The following is a 23,978-nucleotide window of genomic DNA, read 5'->3' as shown; positions in this document are numbered from 1 at the left end:
GTGCAGGAGCCGGGAGGCGGGGCGGAGCGGGGCAGAGTCCCCGACTCTCAGGCGTCCGGGAGTGACCTTCCTCCACCCAGCCAGGGCCTAGAAGGGGTGGGACCGGCGGCGGAGGGAGGCCGGGGACCCCGAGCGCCTGCCGGGCGCCGGGCGACGCAGGTGCAGGGCAGCTCAGTACGGAAAGGCGGGGCGGTCTGTGCCCAGCCCGGATCAAGGAGGGGGCTGCGCGGACTTGCGGGCGCGCCGTTTCCCCGCCCCGGCTCCAGCCCGCCCCTCGCGCCGCCGCCGCGCTGTTCCTTTGTGCCAGCCCCGCGCCCGCCCCTTCGGGCCGCAGGCCCCGCCCCTCGCGGTATATAGTAAAGGTAGGGCCGTGCGCCCCAGCCAATTTCTCGACTCGTGGCAGACGGCAGTCGTTTGTCCGCCCTTCCTTCTGACTTTCTTCTGTCCCTGCCTGTTTCTGCAGAGGTCACAGGAGGTGGGGGCCGTACACGCGTCCCTGGTGGCTGCGGGAGAGGCATCTGCGGGCCCCGAACTCGCCCCCGCCCAAGGGCAAGAGGAGCGCGTGGCGGACCAAAGAGAGCCCGCGAGCGGCCGCGCGCCCACCAATAGGTGCGGGGCTCGGAGCCGCCCAGCGTGCGCGGTCCCTCCCTCCTCCCTCCGCCCCCGCCCCCGCCGCCGCCGCCGCCGCCGCCGCCGCCTACCCCTCCTGCCGCTCTTGACTCTGCTTCTCCGCCGCGCGTCTGGCACTCAGAGAGCCGCAGCGCCAGCGGCGGGTGCAGCCAGCGGAGAGCCAGGCCGGGAACGCCGAGCGGCAGCCCGGGAGGACGCGAGGGCGCACGCCGCAGTCACCCATCTTCAGTCCCTGCGGCAGCTGCTGACCCGCCACCATGGCCCGCGGAAAAGCCAAGGAGGAGGGCAGCTGGAAGAAATTTATCTGGAACTCGGAGAAGAAGGAGTTTTTGGGCAGGACCGGTGGCAGCTGGTGTAAGTACGGGGTCCGCAGCTCTTGCCCCGCTAGCGCCTTGTGTTTCCGGGTAGGCGCATCCCTCGCGCAGGCTCTGCGGACCGCTCCGCGCGCTCCGCGCTGGCTAGGGCGCTGCGGGCTCGGGTGGTGAGCACTGCTCGGATTGCGCCGGCCCGGGCTTGTCATCCCTGTGCGGAATGCGGAGTCCCCGGAATAGGCGCGGGCGGGGATGGGAGCTCGCCAGGTAGAGCGTTATGTGATTGTGGCGGTCTCGGTCAGTTGTAGTCTATCTGAGCATCACTGGAGCCCTTCCGTCCTGGGAACGGTCCGGCGGTGGGAGAGTTGATCTGTCTCTCCCTTACAGTCGTGTCCCAAGTCCTTAAAAATGAAATTTGAGGCTCTGAGAGAACCACAGGAAGGAAATCGGATCGAATGCAGGAGAGTTTGTGTATTATAGCACCTTTCTTCTAGTCTAAATATGTACTTCAGAAGGCGAGGGTGGGGGCGGCGGAGACAGAATCCATACACTGCAGTATTTCGTAGCGAGACCTAGAATCTCGCCACCGATGACCTACCCTGGAGTCATCACAACCTAGAAACGGCCCTGGAAGCTCTGTGTCAGGACTCCGTTTCTGAGGCTTTGGCCCGCAAACATGGCAAAGTCGGTTTGTTTTCAGGGTCTACAGAGAGGCAGAATCGGTGCCTGGGTGTAAGAAATAAATCGCATAAAGGCAGAAACAGGTCATCTTACAAGATTTTGAGTAGCCTGTTGCTTGGCTGGATAGATTTTTTTTTTTTTTTCCGTTGCAAATTAGATACCTTACCTGTCTTCCACCTCTCTACACCGAAAGGGTGACTTTTTTTTTTTTTTGTAAGGTCATTTTGAAGGGCAGAGTTGTAGGCAAATCTGAATATGAGTCGTGACTGCGGAAGAGAGAGGGAAGGAGGGAGGGAACTCCCCCGTCCTGCATCACTGCCCCTCCTTCTCTAATATCATCATCACCATCTCCGACACCACTAGCACCGCCACTGCAACCACTGAGGGAGCCCTGGGTAGGTGCTGATGTGATTCTTCTGATTGGAAGGCTCTGTGAGCATCGGCAGGAGAATGAGTCAGGGAAATAGCGCTTGGCTGACATTTTGAAATGGAAGAACCTGGAACGTACGATTTTTGTAGAGGGAAAAAAAAAGCCTGTAATGGGTCTCTCTTGATTGAAAAGTAAAGGGTTAATAATGCATCACACTTCAAGGGTAGTCAAGGTGAACTCTTATCCCATACCTATGCTGAAGCATAGGTATCCTGAGCATGTTAAATGCAGGTCTTTAAGGCGATGGCTTGCAGCTTGTATTTTATATTTTATTTTGGAAAGACTGTATTCTTCAGTGGGGTTACTGCCATAGTTTCTCATGCAGAATGATAGCTCTCTGTGTTTTCTTAACGCGGAAGGGAAGGCCTGGAGAATTCAGGGTGTTTGTGGAGTGAACAGCTCCCAGCCTGGGCCATCTCCTAGCGACTCTTGGTAACTTGAGTGAGGTGTGAGGGGTACGCTGCAGGATGGGCCCCCTTCTCCCAGATTCACTGGAGGTTCCTACTACAATGATCTGACTGCAGCTTCAGCTTCGTCAGGGGCTGGGGCGGCATCGACTCTAGGCATATTGTAAAATCGGCCCTCTAGAGTTTTTCCCTCTCATAAAATATCTTTCTTTCCTCATTCCAATTCCAGAATAATATTTGTTTCAGAGGGTAAGGCAGTATGGAACGACTTGTTCTGTAATCTGACAGCACCTCCATATGAGAGAGAGAGAGTGTGTTGATGTTTGTGCCTTGATACTACATACAGCAGAGTGTCGATACACTGATTCATGAATGCAGACATGAGTACTGATGCTTATGGTTCATCTCTCCTTCCATTTCCCAAGGTGCAGGTGAAGTGCTGGGCTGAGAAATCCAGCTTTTCTTTTGCAGTTTTCCTTTCTGGCCATGTAAGAAATGACAGAGCCTCTCATAGACAGAGGCGGCGGCAGCAGCCGTGTCTTTGTGGAGAAAATGCCACCTTCCTAGTCCGGGGCCCAACACGGATGCCCTTGAGACCAGGGCAGGTTGCCCTTGGTTCAGTTCTGCTTGTAGGTAGATTTTCACCAAGATGGACGCGAGAGCCTTGTCTGTCACCTGCTGGAGAGAGCGTAGCACGCAAATCGCCCAGTGCTGTCTACCTTTTTGTTAAGTTGATACAGGCGTTGGTAGGTGTTTATGTTGACTGCTGGGCCCAGATGCCATTTTCTCTTCTGCATATGACCTTTTGAAGGGTACTCTTTTTTTTTAATTGAAATAATTCTATATTACTTATATATTTTTTAAGAGGAAGAACTATTGCTTCAAAAGAAAAAAAAAAGTGTCTAAAAGGTACCCTCTGCGCCACCTTGTCAGGTCGGTACCGTATACCTGGTTTTTCTTTTCGAGCCAGCATGTCGGCACCCAGGGCCTACGCCCCACCACACCTGCATTGCCCACTCTAAGCAAGTGACCTCACGGCACCAACGGGGGAGGCTGTGCTCAGTAACGTCTCAGCACAAAAGTGGAGAACCCCTCTGTTCCCGGAGGGTACCGTGTTGGGCAGATAAGGGGAGGCTGTATCTCCTGAAACTGAATCAGTGTGCTTACAAAATGAGTTGTTTTTCCCCAGTCATACTTGTATTTTAAATCAAGTTGTAGCCTCAATTCTGTACCTCCTCCTGTCATTAGAATCGGGTATCTGTAGCCCCAGAAATGAGTGTTAAACGTTTCCGTGGTTAGGCTGTAAGCGCCTAGGGTGGGGGCAGCAGAGAACCATGTTGACCATGTTACACCAGCTCCTGCACCTCTTAGGAGCGTTCACTGGAAAATTTTTCCAGATCTCTTGACGTCACAGCCTTGCCATTTGCCTACTGCTGCCTGGATACAGAATGCAGCACTTAACTCTTGTCCTGCGGGGAGACATGGATTGAGCTGGGCAGCTGTAGTTCTGGATTGTACAGTCTTTTCATTTCTTCTTATCTTGGCGTGGGTCTTTGCCCATTTCCTTCTTTTCTTTTTTTTTTTTTCCCAAATGGAGGAGAAAAAGGATTATGGTGAAGCATTTTTCGTATGGTTTTATGTGGATTTTGCTTGTTTTAACAACTCTAGAGTATCATTTCCCCTGAACTATTTATCACTGATGGAAAAGCTGAGCTTTGAAGTATACACAGAAGGCAAACCTGGCTAATTCCAGCCACAGTGAACCCACTCCCTCCTGACCTCCTTCACACATATGCACACACACTTCAATAATACTTTTGTTCTATTGCTTTTTCCCAAGGACCCCAGCTTTTACTGCAGGAGATCTGAGCGTTTTGAGAAGTGACTTAAGGCCCCTTTGTGCAGTCATGTTTCAGACTTGATAACCCCGTTCCCACTGCTGCCTTCGCATTGAGTGTTTGGCTGGCACAGGGCTGCCCGGCGATGCCTAGTACAGCCTGTTACTATGTGGCTAATCTGGGAGATAATCCCTGTAAACTGGTAACTGATACCCTCATTCCAGTCCATGGGCTTCAAGGTTTGTTTTTTTTGTTTTTGTTTTTATTTTTATTTTTGCTTTTGCAGCTATTTCTGCTTCCATTCTGTTATCCTGTGAACTATGGGAAGAAAAGTGAGTTTTATCAGTCCTTAATCTGAGTCCAGTCAGAAGATGAAATAAAAATTTCTACTTGCCATTTTACTGTAGCAGTTCTTTCTTTTTTCTTTTCTCTCCCCTTGTTTGGTGCCCCTGAAAGGAAAGACGGTGTACTTGGTCAGGAGAGTTTCACTAGCTTGCTCAGCATTCATCACTCTTTCTCAGCATAAAAACTCACGGGCATTCGAATGTTTGGAGAAGCATCAGGGCCTGGATTGTAGTGTTGGAATGTCAAGGGATAAGCAAGCAAAGGAAACATCATTCTCTAAGGGAATATATTGTCATATTTGAAAGGCATTGCATAAGCATACAAACACAGCCGTAGGTTTTATTGATGATCTTCCTGACAGTTCTTTTTTTTTTTAATTTAGAGAATAAAATTATTTCCTAAAGAATCTTAGTTCTCGTTGAATAGTCATCCTACCCTTAACCATCCTGCAACACAGATACATTATAACGGAGGGCTCCCTGTCCCCCCGTTTTTGCCCCACAGTCTGGGAGTCTGGGAGTGAGGTGCAGACTCTTGATCAAGATTGGGAAAGGAGACTCTGAAGACACAGCTTAGAGGGGAAGCCAGGAAGGAAATCCATTCATCTCTGGCAAGGTTCGCCCTGCATTCTGAGCACAGGACTGCTTCATAGCTTTTTAAATTTCTGTTTGTTCTCCTTGCAGTTAAGATCCTTCTATTCTACGTAATTTTTTATGGCTGCCTGGCGGGCATCTTCATCGGAACCATCCAAGTGATGCTGCTCACCATCAGTGAATTTAAGCCCACATATCAGGACCGAGTGGCCCCACCAGGTAAAATGAATGTAAATATGTTCAGTTTTCTTTTGGAGGTAAAAGGAGGGTCACTTTTTCAACTGATATAACACTTCTACCAATAATAGTTGTATTATCTGAGCACATTCTTCTGAACATTTGTCTGTCTCATGGTTGTAAAGCTAGCCTGGGAAGAAAAAATGGGGACTGTGTCTCTTGCAGCCAGCTCTCCTACCTGCATTGCAGGCAATGCTGCTGGGGTTGCAGACATCTTACTTTCCTAGCTCTGCTGGGAGGGAAAAGAGCCCTGGTCCTTTATCCAGCCTGGTGCTCCCCTGCTCTGTGACTCCTGACCCTGTGACTCCTGACTGGAGCCTTGCTCTCATCCCTCACTCCCAAGGGGTTGGTTGGTGGGGTCGTTATGGGGCATTTCCAGCTCACACACATATTTTTCACTTGCTTGAGGGGACTATGACTCAGATAAATCCTTTAAAAAACTACTTTGGCTCTTGTTTTTAAAGGTTAACTTATTTTTAGGGATGATGAGAAGCTCTGAAACGGCCACCAACTCCCAGGGAGGGGAGCCCTGACTTCAGGAGTCCATTCTTTCACCTGTTCTTGACGGGCAGCTTGACCTTCAACAAGGCACACTCTCTTCACTCCTCTATTTATGTCTGTTTGTTTAATAGGCATCTTATTTACTGGCTTTCTGGGCCCCGTTTGCAGGTTAAGTAGCTGTCTCCTTTAGCTCTGAAAACTTGAGGCCACAAAGAGCTTATCATGGAGAGATGCAGGCTGCCACCCGAGTGCCGTGCTGTGACGTGAATGCAGTCACTGTAGAGTGACCTGCCCTGTATGCCCTGTTTGAGGCATGTGTGTCCTCAGTGGCCACTAAACCCCGGGGAGTCCCACTGCCCTTTTGCCCGACACTGCCACAAGGACGAGACCGCAGAGCCAGCCCACTCGATTATTCTGTTAGTGATTGTACTGTCTGGCTAGTCTAAAAGTCATTGTCAGAGGAGTACCTCGAGACAGGAAATGTTGCATAACTTCCGGGTTCTCACATGGTCAATGACCTTGAGGCTGCCACCAGGGGTGGCGGTGACGTGTCCGTCTCCACTTTCCCCGGGCAACGGTTTACTACCAGCTGTATTGAGGTGACAGTCTCGAGGCTGTCTTCATGGGGCTGAGCGGCCTCGATCAAGTGTGGCTGCCAGTCACAAGCTTGTGATGTCCACCTCCTCCTTAGGCCTGAGAAGGACTCTCAGAAGAAAGTCACTCCTTGTTAGCCCCAAGTCAAATAGTCCTCTACTGCTCTACTGTCAGAAAAATCCTAAATATTTCCAGATAAATTTAGATCTAGGGGATTTTGGAAGTGACAAAAAGAGAACATGTAAGTATATAAAATGACTTAAACCTGCTAAATAATTCATAGTTTGTGACAACTGTTTCCTCAAAGAGGTGGGTATGTGGAAAGGTTGAGGCAAGAATTCTGGTTTGTACAGAGAAACGTAGGATCTTAAGTAAACATGTTGGACACTGGCTTTTGTGACAGTAAAGCATGTTGTGTCTTTTCACGTTCATGTCTGCTTCAGCTTTTATGGTAGCATTAGCAGTCATAATTCTAAATCTTTGTAGACTTTCTTTTTTTTTTTGCCATTTAAAAGCTAATTTTCAATCATGATGCCATTTTCTAACAATTCTTATACTCAAGGTGACCCCAAAGTCAAGCATTTTCTTTAATTTCCTAAAGAAAATTTCCAGTTTAAAAACTGGCCCTTGAGTATTTAACCTTTGTGGAGTCAGTCTGTAATAAAATTAAAAGTATTCTTCATGTTCTCTGCAGAAAGGGAAGTTTCACTTTCAAAAAGAAATAGTCAAAGAACCAGCCCTTTGAAGTAAGGGCTTACAAATGACCTTGCATTTCCCTCCCCTCCCCTTCCTTCCAGCCCCTTCCTAAAAGACATGTTCTGAGTACCTATATTTAGTGTCCTCACAGCAGTTGGACTGACCTGACAAACAGTCACTTCTCCAAAGGAATGCCGGTGGCTCATCTTGGAAATATGCATTCCTGTCCTTTGGTCTGAGTCACAGGAGGAGTCCTCCTCAGCCCTCCATCCCACCCCCTTCCACACACCCCCAGTTCTTTGTCGTTTCGCTGTCTCTCCTTTTCCTCACCCATCATCTTGCCAGTAGAGGCTAGGCCAAGCTTCCTTCTACAAACCTCGCCTTTTCAAGGGACATAACATTCATTTGAAAGCGATAGTGGCCTTTGAGCGGGGTGGCCAGGTCTGCAGAGCACTCGCCGCCGAGAATCGAGAAGTACAGCCTGTGGTCTCTCCCTGAGTGCTCTGAGGGACCCTCCCGGGCTCTCTTTAACACATCTTAAGAATTTATATTTTTGGTAGGCAATAACTATTTCTTCAGGCCACAGACTGAAGGACTGTATAGAAACACTGGCAAAATTTTTGACTTCAAATTAATATCTTTAAGCCTCTGTTTTCATGACCGTTAAAGGGGGGAAAGTGTATATTTAAGTCAAATGAACCTAGTGAGTGTGAAAGAGGTGGTCTGTTATTTAAAGATGTAAAGCCTTATTAATGCTATTATTAACTGAACTTGAGTCATGAAGACAAACCTGACCAGACTGAGGTTTGACTGCCCTTTTCATACTGGAATACCTTGTCATCAGATCTCTTCTAAATAACATGTGTGAATGTGGCCAAATTAAGCAGCGGCAATTGTACAGACATTTGCGTCTGTTTGTCTATAATAGTGGACGAGCTGTGGGGTTAAACACAAAAGTCTCAGGGCAAGGAATAAATCTGTAAACAAGAGGAAAATGTAGGGAAAAAATAGATAACGTAGAGTTTCTTGCCCTGACCAGTTGTGGCCATTAGTGGTTATAATATTCCTTACAAAGTTGTACTGCTCTGTGATATCGAAACAGAAGTGCCTCCTCAGCCTGGAAGGCAAGGGCTGCTGAGATTTTATGTTGAAACATATTAATTTGCTATTTTGGTGGGTCAAAAAATGGTTACCTGTTGGCAGTTTCGTGTTGCATAACCTAAATGTGAGAAGAGCGCCTGAGGTCGCAAGCCATGACACATAAGTTCCCAATAAAACTGACCTGAAAAGGACAAGCAGGGGCTGTGGAGCTGGACACAGTCCCCCCATTCCACACAGCACTTAACCTCACTGAGCCTCAGTTTTCTCATCTATAAAATGGGGATTAAGGATTAAAAAAGATACTACATATATGCCAAGTGAATAGTACTTTAGAGTCACAAACCTCATGGCACTAGGTAAATGGTGGCTGTTAACAGGTACCTCGATTTTCTATAGCCCTGTCATTTCACTGGAAGCAGAGTGTCTTCTTTTTGGATATTGAATTTAGTATTTCCAGCCTTTGGATGATATAACATGGATGTTTTGTACACTTAGATTTTCATTGGTCGGGAAGACACCCTGGAGAAGGGAATGGCAATCCACTCCAGTATTCCTGCCTGGGAAATCCCATGGACAGAGGAGCCTGATGGACTACAGTCCATGAGGTAGGACTTAACAACTAAACACCCACAATAGGATCTTAGCTTTCCATCAGTTCAGTTCAGTTCAGTTCAGTTCAGTTCAGTTGCTCAGTCGTGTCCGACTCTTTGTGACCCCATGAATCGCAGCACGCCAGGCGTCCCTGTTCATCACCATCTCCCGGAGTTCACTCAGACTCAACGTCCATCGAGTCCGTGATGCCATCCAGCCATCTCATCCTCAGTCGTCCCCTTCTCCTCCTGCCCTCAATCCCTCCCAGCATCAGAGTTTTTTCCAGTGAGTAAACTCTTCTCATGAAGTGACCAGAGTACTGGAGCTTCAGCTTTAGCATCATTCCTTCCAAAGAAATCCCAGGGTTGATCTCCTTCAGAATGGACTGGTTGGATCTCCTTGCAGTCCAAGGGACTCTCAAGAGAAGTCCAACACCACAGTTCAAAGGCATCAATTCTTTGGCGCTCAGTCTTCTTCACAGTCAAACTCTCACATCCATACATGACCACAGGAAAAACCATGGCCTTGACTAGACGGACCTTAGTCAGCAAAGTAATCTCTGCTTTTGAATATGCTATCTAGGTTGGTCATAACTTTTCTTCCAAGGAGAAAGCGTCTTTTCATTTCATGGCTGCAATCACCATCTGCAGTGATTTGGGAGCCCCAAAACATAAAGTCTGCTACTGTTTCCACTGTTTCCCCATCTATTTCCATGGAGTGATGGGACCGGATGCCATGATCTTTGTTTTCTGAATGTTGAGCTTTAGGCAAACTTTTTCACTCTCCTCTTTCACTTTCATCAAGAGGCTTTTTAGCTCCTCTTCACTTTCTGCCATAAGGGTAGTGTCATCTGCATATCTGAGGTTCTTGATATTTCTCCTGGCAATCTTGATTCCAGCTTGTGTTTCTTCCAGTCCAGCATTTCTCATGATGTACTCTGCATATAAGTTAAATAAGCAGGGTGACAATATACAAGTTGATGTACTCCTTTTCCTGTTTGGAACCAGTCTGTTGTTCCATGTCCAGTTCTAACTGTTGCTTCCTGACCTGCATACAGATTTCTCAAGAGGCAGGTCAGGTGGTCTGGTATTCCCATCTCTTTCAGAATTTTCCACAGTTTATTGTGATGCACACAGTCAAAGGCTTTGGCATAGTCAATAAAGCAGAAATAGATGTTTTTCTGTAACTCTCTTGCTTTTTCCATGATCCAGCGGATGTTGGCAATTTGATCTCTGGTTCCTCTGCCTCTTCTAAAACCAGCTTGAACGTCAGGGAGTTCACGGTTCACGTATTGCTGAAGCCTGGCTTGGAGAATTTTGATTATTACCTTACTAGCATGTGAGATGAGTGCAATTGTGTGGTAGTTTGAGCATTCTTTGGCATTGCCTTTCTTTGGGATTGGAATGAAAACTGACCTTTTCAGTCCTGTGGCCACTGCTGAGTTTTCCAAACTTGCTGGCATATTGAGTGCAGCACTTTCACAGCATCATCTTTCAGGATTTGAAACAGCTCAATTGGAATTCCATCACCTCCACTAGCTTTGTTCATAGTGATGCTTTCTAAGGCCCACTTGACTTCACATTCCAAGATGTCTGGTTCTAGATTAGTCATCACACCATCATGACTATCTGGGTCGTGAAGATCTTTTTTGTACAGTTCTTCCGTGTATTCTTGCCACCTCTTCTTAATATCTTCTGCTTCTGTTAGGTCCATATCATTTCTGTCCTTTATCGAGCCCATCTTTGCATGAAATGTTCCCTTGGTATCTCTAATTTTCTTGAAGAGATCTCTAGTCTTTCCCATTCTGTTGTTTTCCTCTATTTCTTTGCACTGATCGTTGAAGAAGACTTTCTTGTCTCTCCTTGCTATTCTTTGGAACTCTGCATTTAGATGCCTATATCTTTCCTTTTCTCCTTTGCTTTTCGCTTCTCTTCTTTTCACAGCTATTTGTAAGGCCTCCCCAGACAGCCATTTTGCTTTTTCGCATTTCTTTTCCATGGGGATGGTCTTGATCCCTGTCTCCTGTACAATGTCACGAACTTCATTCCGTAGTTCATCAGGCACTCTCTCTATCAGATCTAGACCGTTAAATCTATTTCTCACTTCCACTGTATAATCATAAGGGATTTGATTTAGGTCATACCTGAATCGTCTAGCAGTTTTCCCTACTTTCTTCAATTTAAGTCTGAATTTCGTAATAAGGAGTTCATGATCTGAGCCACAGTAAGCTCCTGGTCTTGTTTTTGTTGACTGTATAGAGCTTCTCCATCTTTGGCTGCAAAGAATATAATCAGTCTGATTTGGGTGTTGACCATCTGGTGATGTCCATGTGTAGAGTCTTCTCTTGTGTTGTTGGAAGAGGGTGTTTGCTATGACCAGTGCATTTTCTTGGCAAAACTCTATTAGTCTTTGCCCTGCTTCATTCTGTATTCCAAGGCCAAATTTGCCTGTTACTCCAGGTGTTTCTTGACTTCCTCTTTTTGCATTCCAGTCCCCTATAATGAAAAGGACATCTTTTTTGGGTGTTAGTTCTAAAAGGTCTTGTAGGTCTTTATAGAACTGTTCAACTTCAGCTCCTTCAGCATTACTGGGTTGGGGCATAGACTTGGATAACTGTGATATTGAATGGTTTGCCTTGGAGACGAACAGAGATCATTCTTTCATTTTTGAGATTGCATCCAAGTACTGCATTTCGGACTCTTTTGTTGACCATGATGGCTACTCCATTTCTTCTAAGGGATTCCTGCCCACAGTAGTAGATATAATGGTCATCTGAATTAAATTCACCGATTCCAGTTCATTTTAGTTCACTGATTCCTAGAATGTCGACGTTCACCCTTGCCATCTCTTGTTTGACCACTTCCAATTTGCCTTGATTCATGGACCTGACATTCCAGGTTCCTATGCAGTATTGCTCTTTACAGCATCGGATCTTGCTTCTATCACCAGTCACATCCACAACTGGGTATTGTTTTTGCTTTGGCTCCATCCCTTCGTTCTTTCTGTAGTTATTTCTCCTCTGATCTCCAGTAGCATATTGGGCACCTAATGACTTGGGGAGTTCCTCTTTTGGTATCCTATCATATTGCCTTTTCATACTGTTCACGGGGTTCTGAAGGCAAGAATACTGAAGTGGCTTGCCATTCCCTTCTCCAGTGGACCATGTACTGTCAGACCTCTCCACCATGACCTGCCCGTCTTGGGTTGCCCCGCGGGCATGGCTTGGTTTCATTGAGTTAGACAAGGCTGTGGTCCTAGTGTGATTAGACTGACTAGTTTTCTGTGAGTATGGTTTCAGTGTGTCTGCCCTCTGATGCCCTCTTGCAACACCTACCATCTTACTTGGGTTTCTCTTACCTTGGACGTGGGTGTATCTCTTCACGGCTGCTCCAGCAAAGCACAGCCACTGCTCCTTACCTTGGATGAGGGGTATCTCCTTACCACCACCGTTCCTGACCTTCAACGTGGAGAGCTCCTCTAGGCCCTCCTGTGCCTGCCAAGCCATGGCTCCTGGGTTGCTCCTCCGGGCCTCGGGCGTGGGTGGCTCCTTCCAACTGCCGTCCCTAGCCTCGGGCTCGGGGTGGCTCCTCCCAGCCGCCGCCCCAACCTTGGACACAGCGTAGCTCCTCTCGGCTGTTCCTGTGCCGTCGCAGCTTGTCACTCTAGGCCACTGCCCCTGACCTTGGACATGGGTAGCTCCTCTCGGCCACACTTAGTGAGCTGGCTCTCACATGGAGAGTGGGAGAATCTGGGTTAGAAAACACGTTTAAGAAAAATGGTTAAGTACATTTAAGTGACATCGTGTTGGTCCTACTCTCTCCCTCTAAAATGGGTTCACCCCTGCCAAGCTTTCCTCCCTGGGGGACCCTCTTAAGAAGATCCTCAGCAGTGGTCAGCGGCATCTCTTCTCACCTGTTAAGGGTGTTGGGTCTGGAGAGAGACACAGTTGTAAGCATGAGAGAGAGGGCAGCAGGCACACCCACGTGCCCTGCCACACACACGCACATGCACGCTCACCGTGCCTATCCCTGGTTTGACCCTGTGCTTTTTTGCTGCCTGGCCAGTGGTGTGAGGGAAATGTCTCCCCTTCCATTCCTATTCCACCCCGCTCTGCATGCACAGAGCCACGGGGGGATGAAATGAAGGTCACTGTGTGTTAGTCAGGGGGTCCGGGAGACTCCCAGCCGCCTTGCTTCCTGGTGAGCGGTGTGGATGTGCATGCTTCCTCTTAAGTTATGGGCAGGTTTTTGTTTTGTTTTGATGTAAAGATGGCTCAGTGTAGGAAGAATTCATTTTAAAAGGCTCATATTTTCAGTGAGATGGTAGCCAGCAATGAGGCAGGGGAATAGGGTGGGCAGAGACCAGCAGACCACACTGCCACCACCAGCAGGCTCCACTTCACCTTGATTGGGAAACATCTTGTCAAGGCATTGAAATTCCAATCTCATTGTAATTCCTTCTCATTCATTCTCAATGATTTCTTGAGAAGTCATTACGTCAGTCTCAACATTCCTTTTTTTTTTCTTTCCAAACTATATCACACTGTATGTAGTCTCTTTCACCTAAATTTCAAAAGGGGGAATTGGACATATTTGGCTTCCTTATACTTTGGGGGAATTGTTACTTCAGAGTGCCAGCAAGATGTTTTTCTGCTATTGCGTTAGATTCCGTTATCTGTGAGCTTATATGGTAAACAGCTGATGCCCTCCAGCTCCGCCTGGCACTCAGTTCCCTCACCTGCCTCTCCTCCCTCCCCGACATGGGTCCTGCCAGCCTGCTCTCAGAGCCTGAGGCTATGGATGAATTGGCATTGGTGGCGCAAGGGTTTCCAGGGGCACATACCCAGACTCGTAGTTTGTTAAAGGGTTGAGGACCGCAAACTCCAGGTTCGCTTCCTCAGTGAGCCTGCCTCTTAGGCCTTCACAACTCACCCACCCAGGGTGCTTTTTCTTCCAGTCTAAAGATAAAGGTACGATTAATCATGTCAGCTCAGGTGCACAGGAAGCCTACTGATTAACTTAAAAACATTCTTGCAGTCACAGAAAAAAATGCATCTTACTTCATATGCTCATTTTAGATGACTGAGCAGAGCAAAGACCTCTGGTGAATGGAACCAGGTAACAAATTTCATGCAGAGGTGGGGATGGGGGTGGGGACATGAATCTGAAGCTTCATGTAGGGCTTTTCCGTCGCTCTCTCTTGGGGAAGGTGGTGGAAAGAATATCAGCCTTACAGCCTCCAGTTCTACCTCCCTGTCTATGGTAAAATACTATGGGTTGCACTTGCTGTCTGTGCTAGTTCTGTGCTCTCATTCTAGTAATCTCAGGACCCCGTGCCTCATCTGACAGACAAGGTGAGAGAAGCTGGGAAGATGATGGGGAATGGGGGCTGGCGCCTAGTGGCTTCCAGCCAGAAAAGTGTCTTTCCCCACATAACATGCATGAGTAGACATCGTCAGATATCCTGTTCAGTGTGGCGTCTTGTTTTAGGATATTGGTCACTTAGCAAATTTTGTATTTAAAATCAAAATACTGTGTGTACTTGTTCATCCATTTGGCCTTGGATTAAAAAAGCATCATTAATATGGTAGATTTGACTATTTATAGTTTTCTGTTATAAAAGTGGTTATCATTTATTTTACTGAGAACAGCATAATAATGAGCTATACAAGATATTAAAGCTATGTCCCTGTGAAATTCCATATGTATCTAAGATAGAGCCATTGAATTAAATATCAGTAGTTCTCTCTGCTCACCTGAAGATGATTATACAACTATAGGAAAAAAAAATATCTGATGATACAGGGTAATTCCATAAATGGAGAAGAGCCTTCAACCAGTGTGCATGCCATTTAACTTAGGAGAAAAGATTTCCATACACTGAGGGTTATTGAACACCCAAATAGGCTGTAGAGAATAGTCCAGCAACCCATCTTTCTAAGGCTTTTCAAAGAGAGCAGCTTCTTGAGATTCTTGAGGGTTGGGGAGGGTGGAGATGTGAACCTTCCCAGAGGCAGGGGGATTGACTTCAGCTGATCCCAGGCCACAGTGGAAAGCGAATCAGAGGCAGAGGTGAGGTTTAGGCGACTGGTTTCCAGAAAGTACAGTGGCACCTTTTCTCCTGTGCCCTCACTGTGTTTTTGTTAGGTAAATTGATACTAATCCTACATAGGTAACATAAAAATTAAAAGCAACAGTCAAAACCCATAAATATCCTAGTGGTATTTGAAGGGGGAGTACATGTGTGCGTGTGTGTGTGTGTGCGTGTGTGTGTGTGCACGCACTCAGTAGTGTCCAACTCTTTGTGTCCCCATGGACTGTACTCTGCCATGCTCCTCTATCCGTGGAATTTTCCAGGCAAGAATCCTGGAGTGGGTGGCTATTTCCTCCTCCAGGGGGTCTTCCTGACTCAGGGATCAAACCCGCATCTCCTCTGTGTGTGTGTCTATGTGTGTGCGTGTGTGTGTATGCACGCACTCAGTAGTGTACTGTACTCTGCTATGCTCCTCTATCCGTGGAATTTTCCAGGCAAGAATCCTGGAGTGGGTGGCCATTTCCTCCTCCAGGGGATCTTCCTGACTCAGGGATCAAACCCTCATCTCCTGCCTATCCTGCATTGGAAGGCAGGTTTTTTTTTTACCACTGAGCCACCAGGGAAGCCCATGCATGTGTGTATTTATGTGTACCTAAATTTGTATGACTGTGTATAAAACCACGTTCCCAGTTTTTTCTTTGAATGGAAAATTACTTTTCTACTTGGAATGTTCAGGAGACCAGTATGTATGCAGTATGTGCAAGGCTACCTTTATAAGCACTTTTTTTGTCTTCTAGAGGTTTCTGTGGAAAGTGATTCCTATTTAGGGCATTTGGCCTAGTAATTTATTGGTTGTAATAAATGACAGGCACAAGCAGCTGTACTTTGGAACTCCCTTTGAGTAACTTTGAAAGGTTAAAATGAATGCATTCTAGTTTAAATACTTCAAACTCGTCAGTAGATGGAGAAATTATAAGCTTGCTACATTATAAACCTAATTAGAAGCAAAATACTTTTCTTAATAAACAGTCTTTCTTTTCTCTTCCTCTTTTACTTTCCCCTGACCCCTCCTGCTATGAACCCTACTAAAGTCCATGGTGATGTGTTTTCCTTATTTGTTTTCTCAAGAAATGGGGAACCAAGTAGGTCAATGTAATTCAAAGTCCAGTGTTTTTTTTTTTTTAATTATTTTAACTTCAAGTCTTATGTAAAGTTGACATACTAGTTAAAAACCGCGTATTAAAGCTTCACACATCCAGATTCTTATTTCAGTCCTTTCAGATGACTATTTGATAATAGTCTGCAATTTACTGCAAATGATCAGTTGAGGGCTAAGCTGTCCAGAGCTTAGTGTGGTTCATGTAGGTTCAAGTTCAGAAGACTGGAGAAGCAGAAGGTTAGGTCTGTTTCCTAGAATATAATTTGAAACTGCAAGTCAGTGATTGGGTATTCTGCTGTCTTTGGCCTCTCAGAGATAGTACTGCAAAGCTTGTCCTTGTCCAGAGCTATAACTAACAATCATAAGGAGTGAGCATTATGGAGAGGGACAGCTGAAGGGATTTGTGTAGTCCTTAGAGAGGGTCATGGTTGAGAAATTTGCTTATGGACTCATGATGACTCTTTGTGATCCCATCAACTGTAGCCTGCCAGGCTCCTCTGTCCATGGAATTCTCCAGATCAGAATACTGGAGTGGGTAGCTGTTTCCTTCTCCAGGGGATATTCCCGACCCAGGGATCGAACTCAGGTCTCCCTCATTGCAAGCAGATTCTTTACCATCTGAGCCACCAGGGAAGCCCCAAGAAAATAAAGAAGTTGCCAAATCCAGTTCTATCCCTTTTTATCCCAGACTAATGGATAATTAGTCAGATAATATAAATGGTTTAAAGGATTTAGATACCAGGTCAAGGGTCCTTCATCTTCTTTTGAGTATCTAATTGCTTTAGAGAAATTATTAGGAATTTTCCTAATGGTTTAGAGAAAATCTCAGCAGAGAACTCTCCTAATTAAGATTATCCAGAACAGAACAGTCCAGGGGATTGCTCTCTGATAGCTTCCAGGAAGAGAAATTCTCAGGTTAGCAGATTCTACACAAAGAAAAGAGAAGAGGCAAAGGTGGTGGGTGAGAGAGTGAGGGGCCTTCCAGAAATATGAGGAAGGGGAGCTGAAGAACACACCAAGGAGGCGAGAGCCACACTTGACTCTGGGGTGGCCTCCTGGATATTTGTGTATTATGTATGCGTGTGCTCCCATAGGTTAGGATTTAGAGGAGAAACTGATTGCATAATTCCTAATAATTTCTCTAAAGCAATTAGATACTCAAAAGAAGAAGATGAAGGACCCTTGACCTGGTATCTAAATCCTTTAAACCATTTATATTATCATGAACCCAAATGGTTCATGCTTTTCTGGAAGGAACATTTAGATCAGTAGTTGGGTATCTTATAAGGATAGTCACTAAGGCTTATATTAGTTATACCTTCTATGATCATGCAGACTCCAGAGGGAAAGTTTCACCTATAGAAGAGAGCAAGACATGGCTGCCCTCCCTGGGGGTTGGTCTGTCGTTCCTGAGCTCCATCTGCCAACTTTGGCCCAAGGTCTTATCCAGCTGGGCAACTCACAGGATGGCAAGACCCAAAGCTAACCTGTCCATTTCACCTCTTACATCCTTGCTTTCATCAGTGATGTTTCTCCGTGCAGAACACAGAGATTCTTCAAGTGTGTTTGATCTACATGTCTCTCATATGGTAACATAGAGGCTTGATCATAAGCCAAACTCTCTGAAGGATTTGGGCTCTTGGAAATTGGTGGATACAAGACCTGTGGTGTATAACTCTTTTCTGAGCCAGTGGTGCCATTGTGCATGTAATATCTGTATTTTCATTAAATCAGATCTTAGATGACTAACAGCAGCGTTTCTAATAAGAATTGCTGGTGTGCAGACTCGACTGCTAGCTCTGCCTGATGTTGCAGGAATGAGGGGCACCAGGTTTGCTACAATAATTGTGGCGATAGAAATGGATTAGCCTTGGAGGCTACCAAGGTGGTCTACTCTGTCCCAGCACATTATTAAAAAAAAAAAAAGCGTCCCTGGTACAAGTCTCTGGATAGGCATGAATTTGGTTTTCACCAGAGCTCTCAGGCTGCTGAAGAACTCACTAGCTGTGCCGTTTTGGTAGTAAAGAGCCAGAGCACTGAGTGAAGGGAGCTAGTGCTTTGGGGTCTCACACGTGTCACCTGGTCTGTTTAATAGTGGGGACCCTGCACTCGGCATTGAAAGGGAAAGGACAGCTCTCTGCAGAACCCCACCTCCTCCTCTTGCTCTCCTTTCTTCTCTGGGAGAACCGGAGAAGTACATCACTCGTACTCATACACACATGCACACCTGGGAGGTAGAATAGCCAGGGAAGAGAAACGCAGAAGCAGCCAGAAAGTGCAAGGCAGACTGCTGGGGAGGAGAGCTGAAGCTGGGCCAGAGGGAACACTGACCCAGGTGACTGTCACCTCGCCACTCAGACGCTACCATGTTTGCTCTCCACGTGACCTTTCGAACTGTTGGGTGAGATGCTCCAAATCTCACACCAGGCTCATGGACGTTTAGTAGTGTTTTGTGTATTGCTGTGTCACCGCTCTGCAGAGAGACGGCGGCTGCCATGACTGACTCACCACGCTGATGTCCTTGCAGTCAGCCAGCCGGTTCTTCCCCACCTCCTTCCTTCCTGAAGTTGAGGGGAGACCGCCCCTTGGCTTCTGACAATTGGTCTCCTCTCTTTCATCTGTCCACTGCTCTCCTGCCCCTCTCTTTCCCAAGCCTGGAAACACTGTTGAACCCTGTGCACATAGGTCTTAGTCCGTTTCTGCCCACCCCCTTGCAGGCGCACAGAGTATCTGACGCCTTCGGCGGCATTTGCCTGAGTGCTCTGCTCGCCCTGTGCGCTGCCTTTCTCAGTGCCCCCACCCCCCACCCCCGGAGACCAGTGAATGTCCCTCGAGGCTCCTCTGTTCCCTCCTGACTCCAGGATTAGAACATCCGCGCCCCCCCCGAGTTCTGTGAAACCTCCAGCTCTGGGCCTGCCTCTGGTCTTCCCCAGGTCCAGGGAAGTCACCTTGACTTAGATGTCTTGTTTAAAAAGCAAACCAGCAACGACCCTCCCTCCTAGACTTTCTACATTTCAGCGGAAGGAGCCCTGTCTGCTGCTCTAGCTCAGGCAGGCAGTCCCAGTGGCAGTCTGTGTGTGTATATTTGCATGTATGTCTTTATCATGTGTCCTCTTTTTGTACTATAAATAATCACAATGCCCATTTTCTAATAATATGTCAACAGAAAAACATTTTTTAGAGTATATTTAAATTGCTTAAGTCATGATTTTCTATGGTTTGTGAGCATCATAAAAAATGTTTTAATTGTAGTAACCTTTGTTTTTAGTGGAAGGGTCTTTTCCTGCTTCTTCCCTTTTAGACTCATTTTTATCACCATTGATACTCCCCTTCCCCCCAGAAATTCTTCAGGTTCTCCGTTATCCTTCCTGAGATGACTCTTAATGTCACTCGTAGCTTGTCCTGGGCACCCTCTCTGCCCGGCTGTAGACCCTCACGTTCCCTGTCTTCATCATTTCCGTGTCTCTAGGTAGCTGCAGGCACAGAAGAACTTCCCATTCAGCCCTGAGGTCTCCCCAGCCTCGTTATTTAATTACTTTTGAAGTGCAAAGTCATCGTTAATGATGAGGGAAAATAACGGGTCATTTAGCCCAGACCCTACTGAAACCTGGTCTGAAGCCTCACAAATGGTGCTGCTAAATGGGCTTCCCTTGTAACTCAGTTGATAAAGAATCTGCCTGCAGTGCAGGAGAACATGGTTCAATTCCTGGGTCAGGAAGATCCCCTGGAAAAGGAAATGGCAACCCACTTCAGTATTCTTACCTGGAGAATCCCATGGACAGAGGAGCCTGGCAGACTATATAGTCCATGGGGTTGCAAGAGTCAGACACAACTTAGTGACTAAACCACCCAATGGTTACTACCCTCTGGTTATCACTTCTGCTTTAATGAGGTCATTGAGTCAGGACTGCCACACCCAGGTTCTCATCCTCTATAGCAGTAGTTCTCAAACCAAGAATGCTTAAGGATCTCTTCAAGCTTGGTAAGCAGAGATTCCCCTGTTGAACCCTTAGAGATGGGGATTTGGCAGGTCCCCAGCAGAGCCGGCAAGGCTGCACATTTAATAAGCCTTTAAGTGAGAGCAATGGAGGTTACTCTGCAAGACTGTGATGATGAGGCTCCTTCTGTGCCCAGCACCAAGAGGGCAAGTCTGGGACTGGGGATTCATACAGGGTTGCTAGATTAACAAATAAAAATATAGGATGCCCAATTAAATATGAACTTAAGGTAAACCATGAATAATTTTTAATGTATGTCCCCAGTTTTACATAAGACATACTTGTATAAAACATTATTCATGGTTTATCTGAAATTCAAGTGTAACTGTGCATTTTATATTTTATCTGGCAGTCCTAGAATAGAATGCTGTTGTGATTGACTGTCCAGTCACTATCTGAGGTAGTGCTGTGTAGCATTGCTCAAATGTTTATCTAGGAAGTCATGTAAATGGCAGAGACTTTTAGAAGTTAAAGAATCTAAAAAGTCTGTTAAAGAGTGGAAATCCAAGGTATACATACTTGGGTTTTTACTCTGTCTGGCACTTGCTCAGAATGTTTGGAATGGAAAGCTGGAGAAGCACATAAATTTTGTATTCCTCCAGTCTAGGTTAAAAGATTCATGTATCTCTATTGAGTAGTCTTAAGCCTGCAGTTTTCAGTGGTCATAAGTTCGTTGATTAAAAGGAATATGGAGGAAGACCTCTGTGCTCAGTCTTATGTGCAGTTAGGGAAGGAAGAACCATCTGCATGAGATGCTGGCTTGCAATGCATTTTTTTTTTAACTTGGGCACAAAGGAAGACTGGAAAGAGAGCAGGCTTTAGAGTACAGCATGCCTGGGTTGGAATTCCGGTTCTACCACTTCCTCTGTGACTTTGGGTCAGGTACTTAAGCTTTCTGTGCAAGAAGTATTTCATACATAAAACAGAGATATGTCTATCATGAAATGTTGCTGGGGAACTTATATGATATCTGATATTAAGACACAGTCTTTGGTACTTACGTACTTAACCTAAATGCCAGAGAAAGGATTTCACACAAGAGAGAATTTAACCCAATTTTTTTTTTATTTTTGGCTGCACACTGCAGCATGTGGGACCTTAGTTCCCTGACCAGGAATTGAACCCACAACCCCTGCATTGGAAGGTGGAGTCTTAACCACTGGACCCACTGGGGAAGTCTCATAAGCCTTTCTTTTTAGCTAGAATGCATTAGCAAAGTGTGTTTTACATGTGGAGAGTCTGCAGTATCACGGTTGATTGCCTTCCCACTCATGATTTTCTCTGTTTTTCTAACTTTCTACCTGGTCTAGGATTAACACAGATTCCTCAGATCCAAAAGACTGAAATTGCCTTTCGTCCTAACGATCCCAAGAGCTATATGACATATGTGGATAACATAGATAATTTCCTGAAGAAGTACAGAGATTCGGCCCAGAAGGATGATATGATTTTTGAAGATTGTGGCAGTAAGTAGACATGTTTTGGATGACTATGATTGATTAATTCTGATCTCCTGTTTCTATTTGTTATTTAATGATTGAAAGATCCTCCTGAAGTATTTAAAAGATTAACTCTGACTATATTGAGAGGAACTGTTTTTTGTGTTTTAAAGCAGAAAGACTTTATGGGTTAGGCTTGGATACAGTGAAACTGTATAGCTGCAAGTGTTACTTTAACCCCTATTTGAAAGGTGTGTTTTGAACACTGCCAGGCATCTCTGTTCACTGATCAGTCTCAAAGACCATATTACAATTCTGATCCTCCTGCATACATTGGTTTTGAGAAGCATAATTGCTTATATTTCCAGATTTCTGCCCCGCTCCCTCCCCCCAAACCCCTGGCCCCTACTGAAGAGTTCATAGGACCTTCTCTCACCCAAATGACCCTTTGGTGTGATTAGCTATAACCACACTGAACTGATGGAGGTGGGTGTATGGTCAGGGTATATTTTAGAGACCCTGGCCAGGGTGGATAATGAAATACGTCTTGGGCAGCTAAGCATCTGGATAAGGGAATGGCTGATGAACGTAAAGAAGAGCTCTTAGTTTCATTAAGCCATTGACACAAACACACATCCTCCCCCTTGCTCCCTGGAGTATGAATTTCCCAGCTTTGTTATCATACCTATCACAAATAAGACGCTGCTGTGAGTTACTTAGTGATAATCAGTTTTTCTAATTCCATTCAACTCCAGTTCTTCATATGGCAGAGGGTTGTGTAATATGGGGTAAATTGTCATTTTAAGTTATTTTGAAAGGATTTAGTAATTTAAAAGAAACATCTTCATGAAATTTTCCTCATTTGAATTTAATTGAGATTTTCATCTTACTTTGTAATAATTAAATGGCCCATATGATAGAGGGAATCGCTTTTCAGGAGATGGACTGAATTGAGGTACTTTACTATTGGAAGGGAAAATAGTTAATTTGTGGACTTAAAAATATATATAAGTACATATATATACATATACATACATAGTTTATGGTATTTGCATCAGTTTCCTGCAGAATGCTTTAACTTTGAATTCTATTTTCATTTTTTTTTCCTAAGGCTTTCAATTTAAAACACACAGCTATAAATTTTCCCCATCAAACAAATGCTTATAAGAACTCAGTGTTAAAAGGCACAAACTCAACAAAAAATTTTTTCAAATCTTGAATGGTGGTTGAAAAGGAAAAACAGTTCTTTTCTGTTCACTTTTTACTGTTAAACATGTTCATTAGCAGCATAGCTCTATGAAATCTCAATCAAGAAACTTCTAGTTCTGAAAATTACTGGCAGTCCTTTTAGTTTGTGTTCTAATTATAACATCCCCATTATTGAGCTAAGCTGATGCTGACCTGTGCAAACAATGCTACTCATGAAGAGAGATCCAATTTCCTCTCAGTCTTCTAAACAGCAGAGTCATCCATTATTTAAAGGAAGAGAAATATTGTTAGAGAGCAGACATCATGTGCTTGCTCATCAAGCACTATAGAGTACTATGATGTTTTGGTGTGAGGTCAGGTACTGCCTAGTGCTTTTGGTAAAAATACCTTTTTAAGGTCAGTGGAGAGATGAGAGATGGCTTGCTGGGAATCTGTCCTTAATTCAGGCGATACAGTAAGTGCAGGATAGCCCTGTCTGAGAATCAGTCATGGTGACAGGGAAGAGAGCCCTGTCCTATATCAGTAATGCTCAGGGAACTGTCAGTACAATGTGAAAATGGCATTTGCGTTTTCAGATGTGCCCAGCGAACTCAAAGATCGAGGAGAATTTAACAACGAACAAGGAGAGCGAAAAGTCTGCAGGTTCAAGCTTGAATGGCTGGGAAATTGCTCTGGAATAAATGATGAAACTTACGGCTACAAAGAGGGCAAACCATGTGTCATTATAAAGCTCAACCGAGTTCTGGGCTTCAAACCTAAGGCAAGTAATGTTTTAAATCGCAGAATTTCAATGACCCATTCACACTTAAATGTAATCCTTAATTGGTATGAGAAGAAGAGACTGTAATGAGTTTTTAAAGGATCCTCAGTGACAGTTTTAAAGCCCCATCAGTAGAGTAACATTGAAAACCTCTGTAGCCATCTTGAAATTCTTAGAGTTAGGTCATTAATCTTATTTCCTAAAGTTAGAGAAGTCCTGTGTGGCAGAGTCAAATTCTGACATCAGTCTGGTGGCCCTGTTCTGCATTTCTATAATGTCATTGTATAAATTCTTTAAAAGTAAAAAGAGAAACAGGTATCTCTTAAGTTTAAAACCTACCTGCCTGTACAGTCAGACTCTGGTTTTGGTACTCTAGGGGCCACAGTATTTAAAAAAAGAAAGTATCTGGTAATTTGAAAAAAATG

General features: G+C 45.4%; 1 protein-coding gene and 1 non-coding gene across 2 annotated transcripts in view; both read left to right on the top strand.

Moving 5' to 3' along the window:
• The first annotated feature begins 387 nt into the window (after positions 1-387).
• Positions 388-23,978, top strand: part of ATP1B1 (ATPase Na+/K+ transporting subunit beta 1) — a 28,343-nt gene continuing 4,752 nt past the window's right edge. The window contains exons 1-4 of the mRNA XM_040263563.1: positions 388-984; positions 5,326-5,454; positions 21,456-21,611; positions 23,369-23,553. Coding sequence (XP_040119497.1) covers positions 888-984; positions 5,326-5,454; positions 21,456-21,611; positions 23,369-23,553 — 567 coding nt within the window. The 5' untranslated portion in view covers positions 388-887. The remainder of the gene's footprint in view (positions 985-5,325; positions 5,455-21,455; positions 21,612-23,368; positions 23,554-23,978) is intronic.
• Positions 17,926-18,058, top strand: LOC120880727. Its single transcript, XR_005725126.1, has one exon. It is a non-coding gene; the product is annotated as a small nucleolar RNA SNORA66 (small nucleolar RNA).

The sequence above is a fragment of the Oryx dammah genome, unplaced genomic scaffold (genome assembly GCF_014754425.2).
Source record: "Oryx dammah isolate SB20612 unplaced genomic scaffold, SCBI_Odam_1.1 HiC_scaffold_21, whole genome shotgun sequence".
NCBI lineage: Eukaryota > Metazoa > Chordata > Mammalia > Artiodactyla > Bovidae > Oryx > Oryx dammah.
This window is presented reverse-complemented; position numbering and strand designations above follow the sequence as displayed.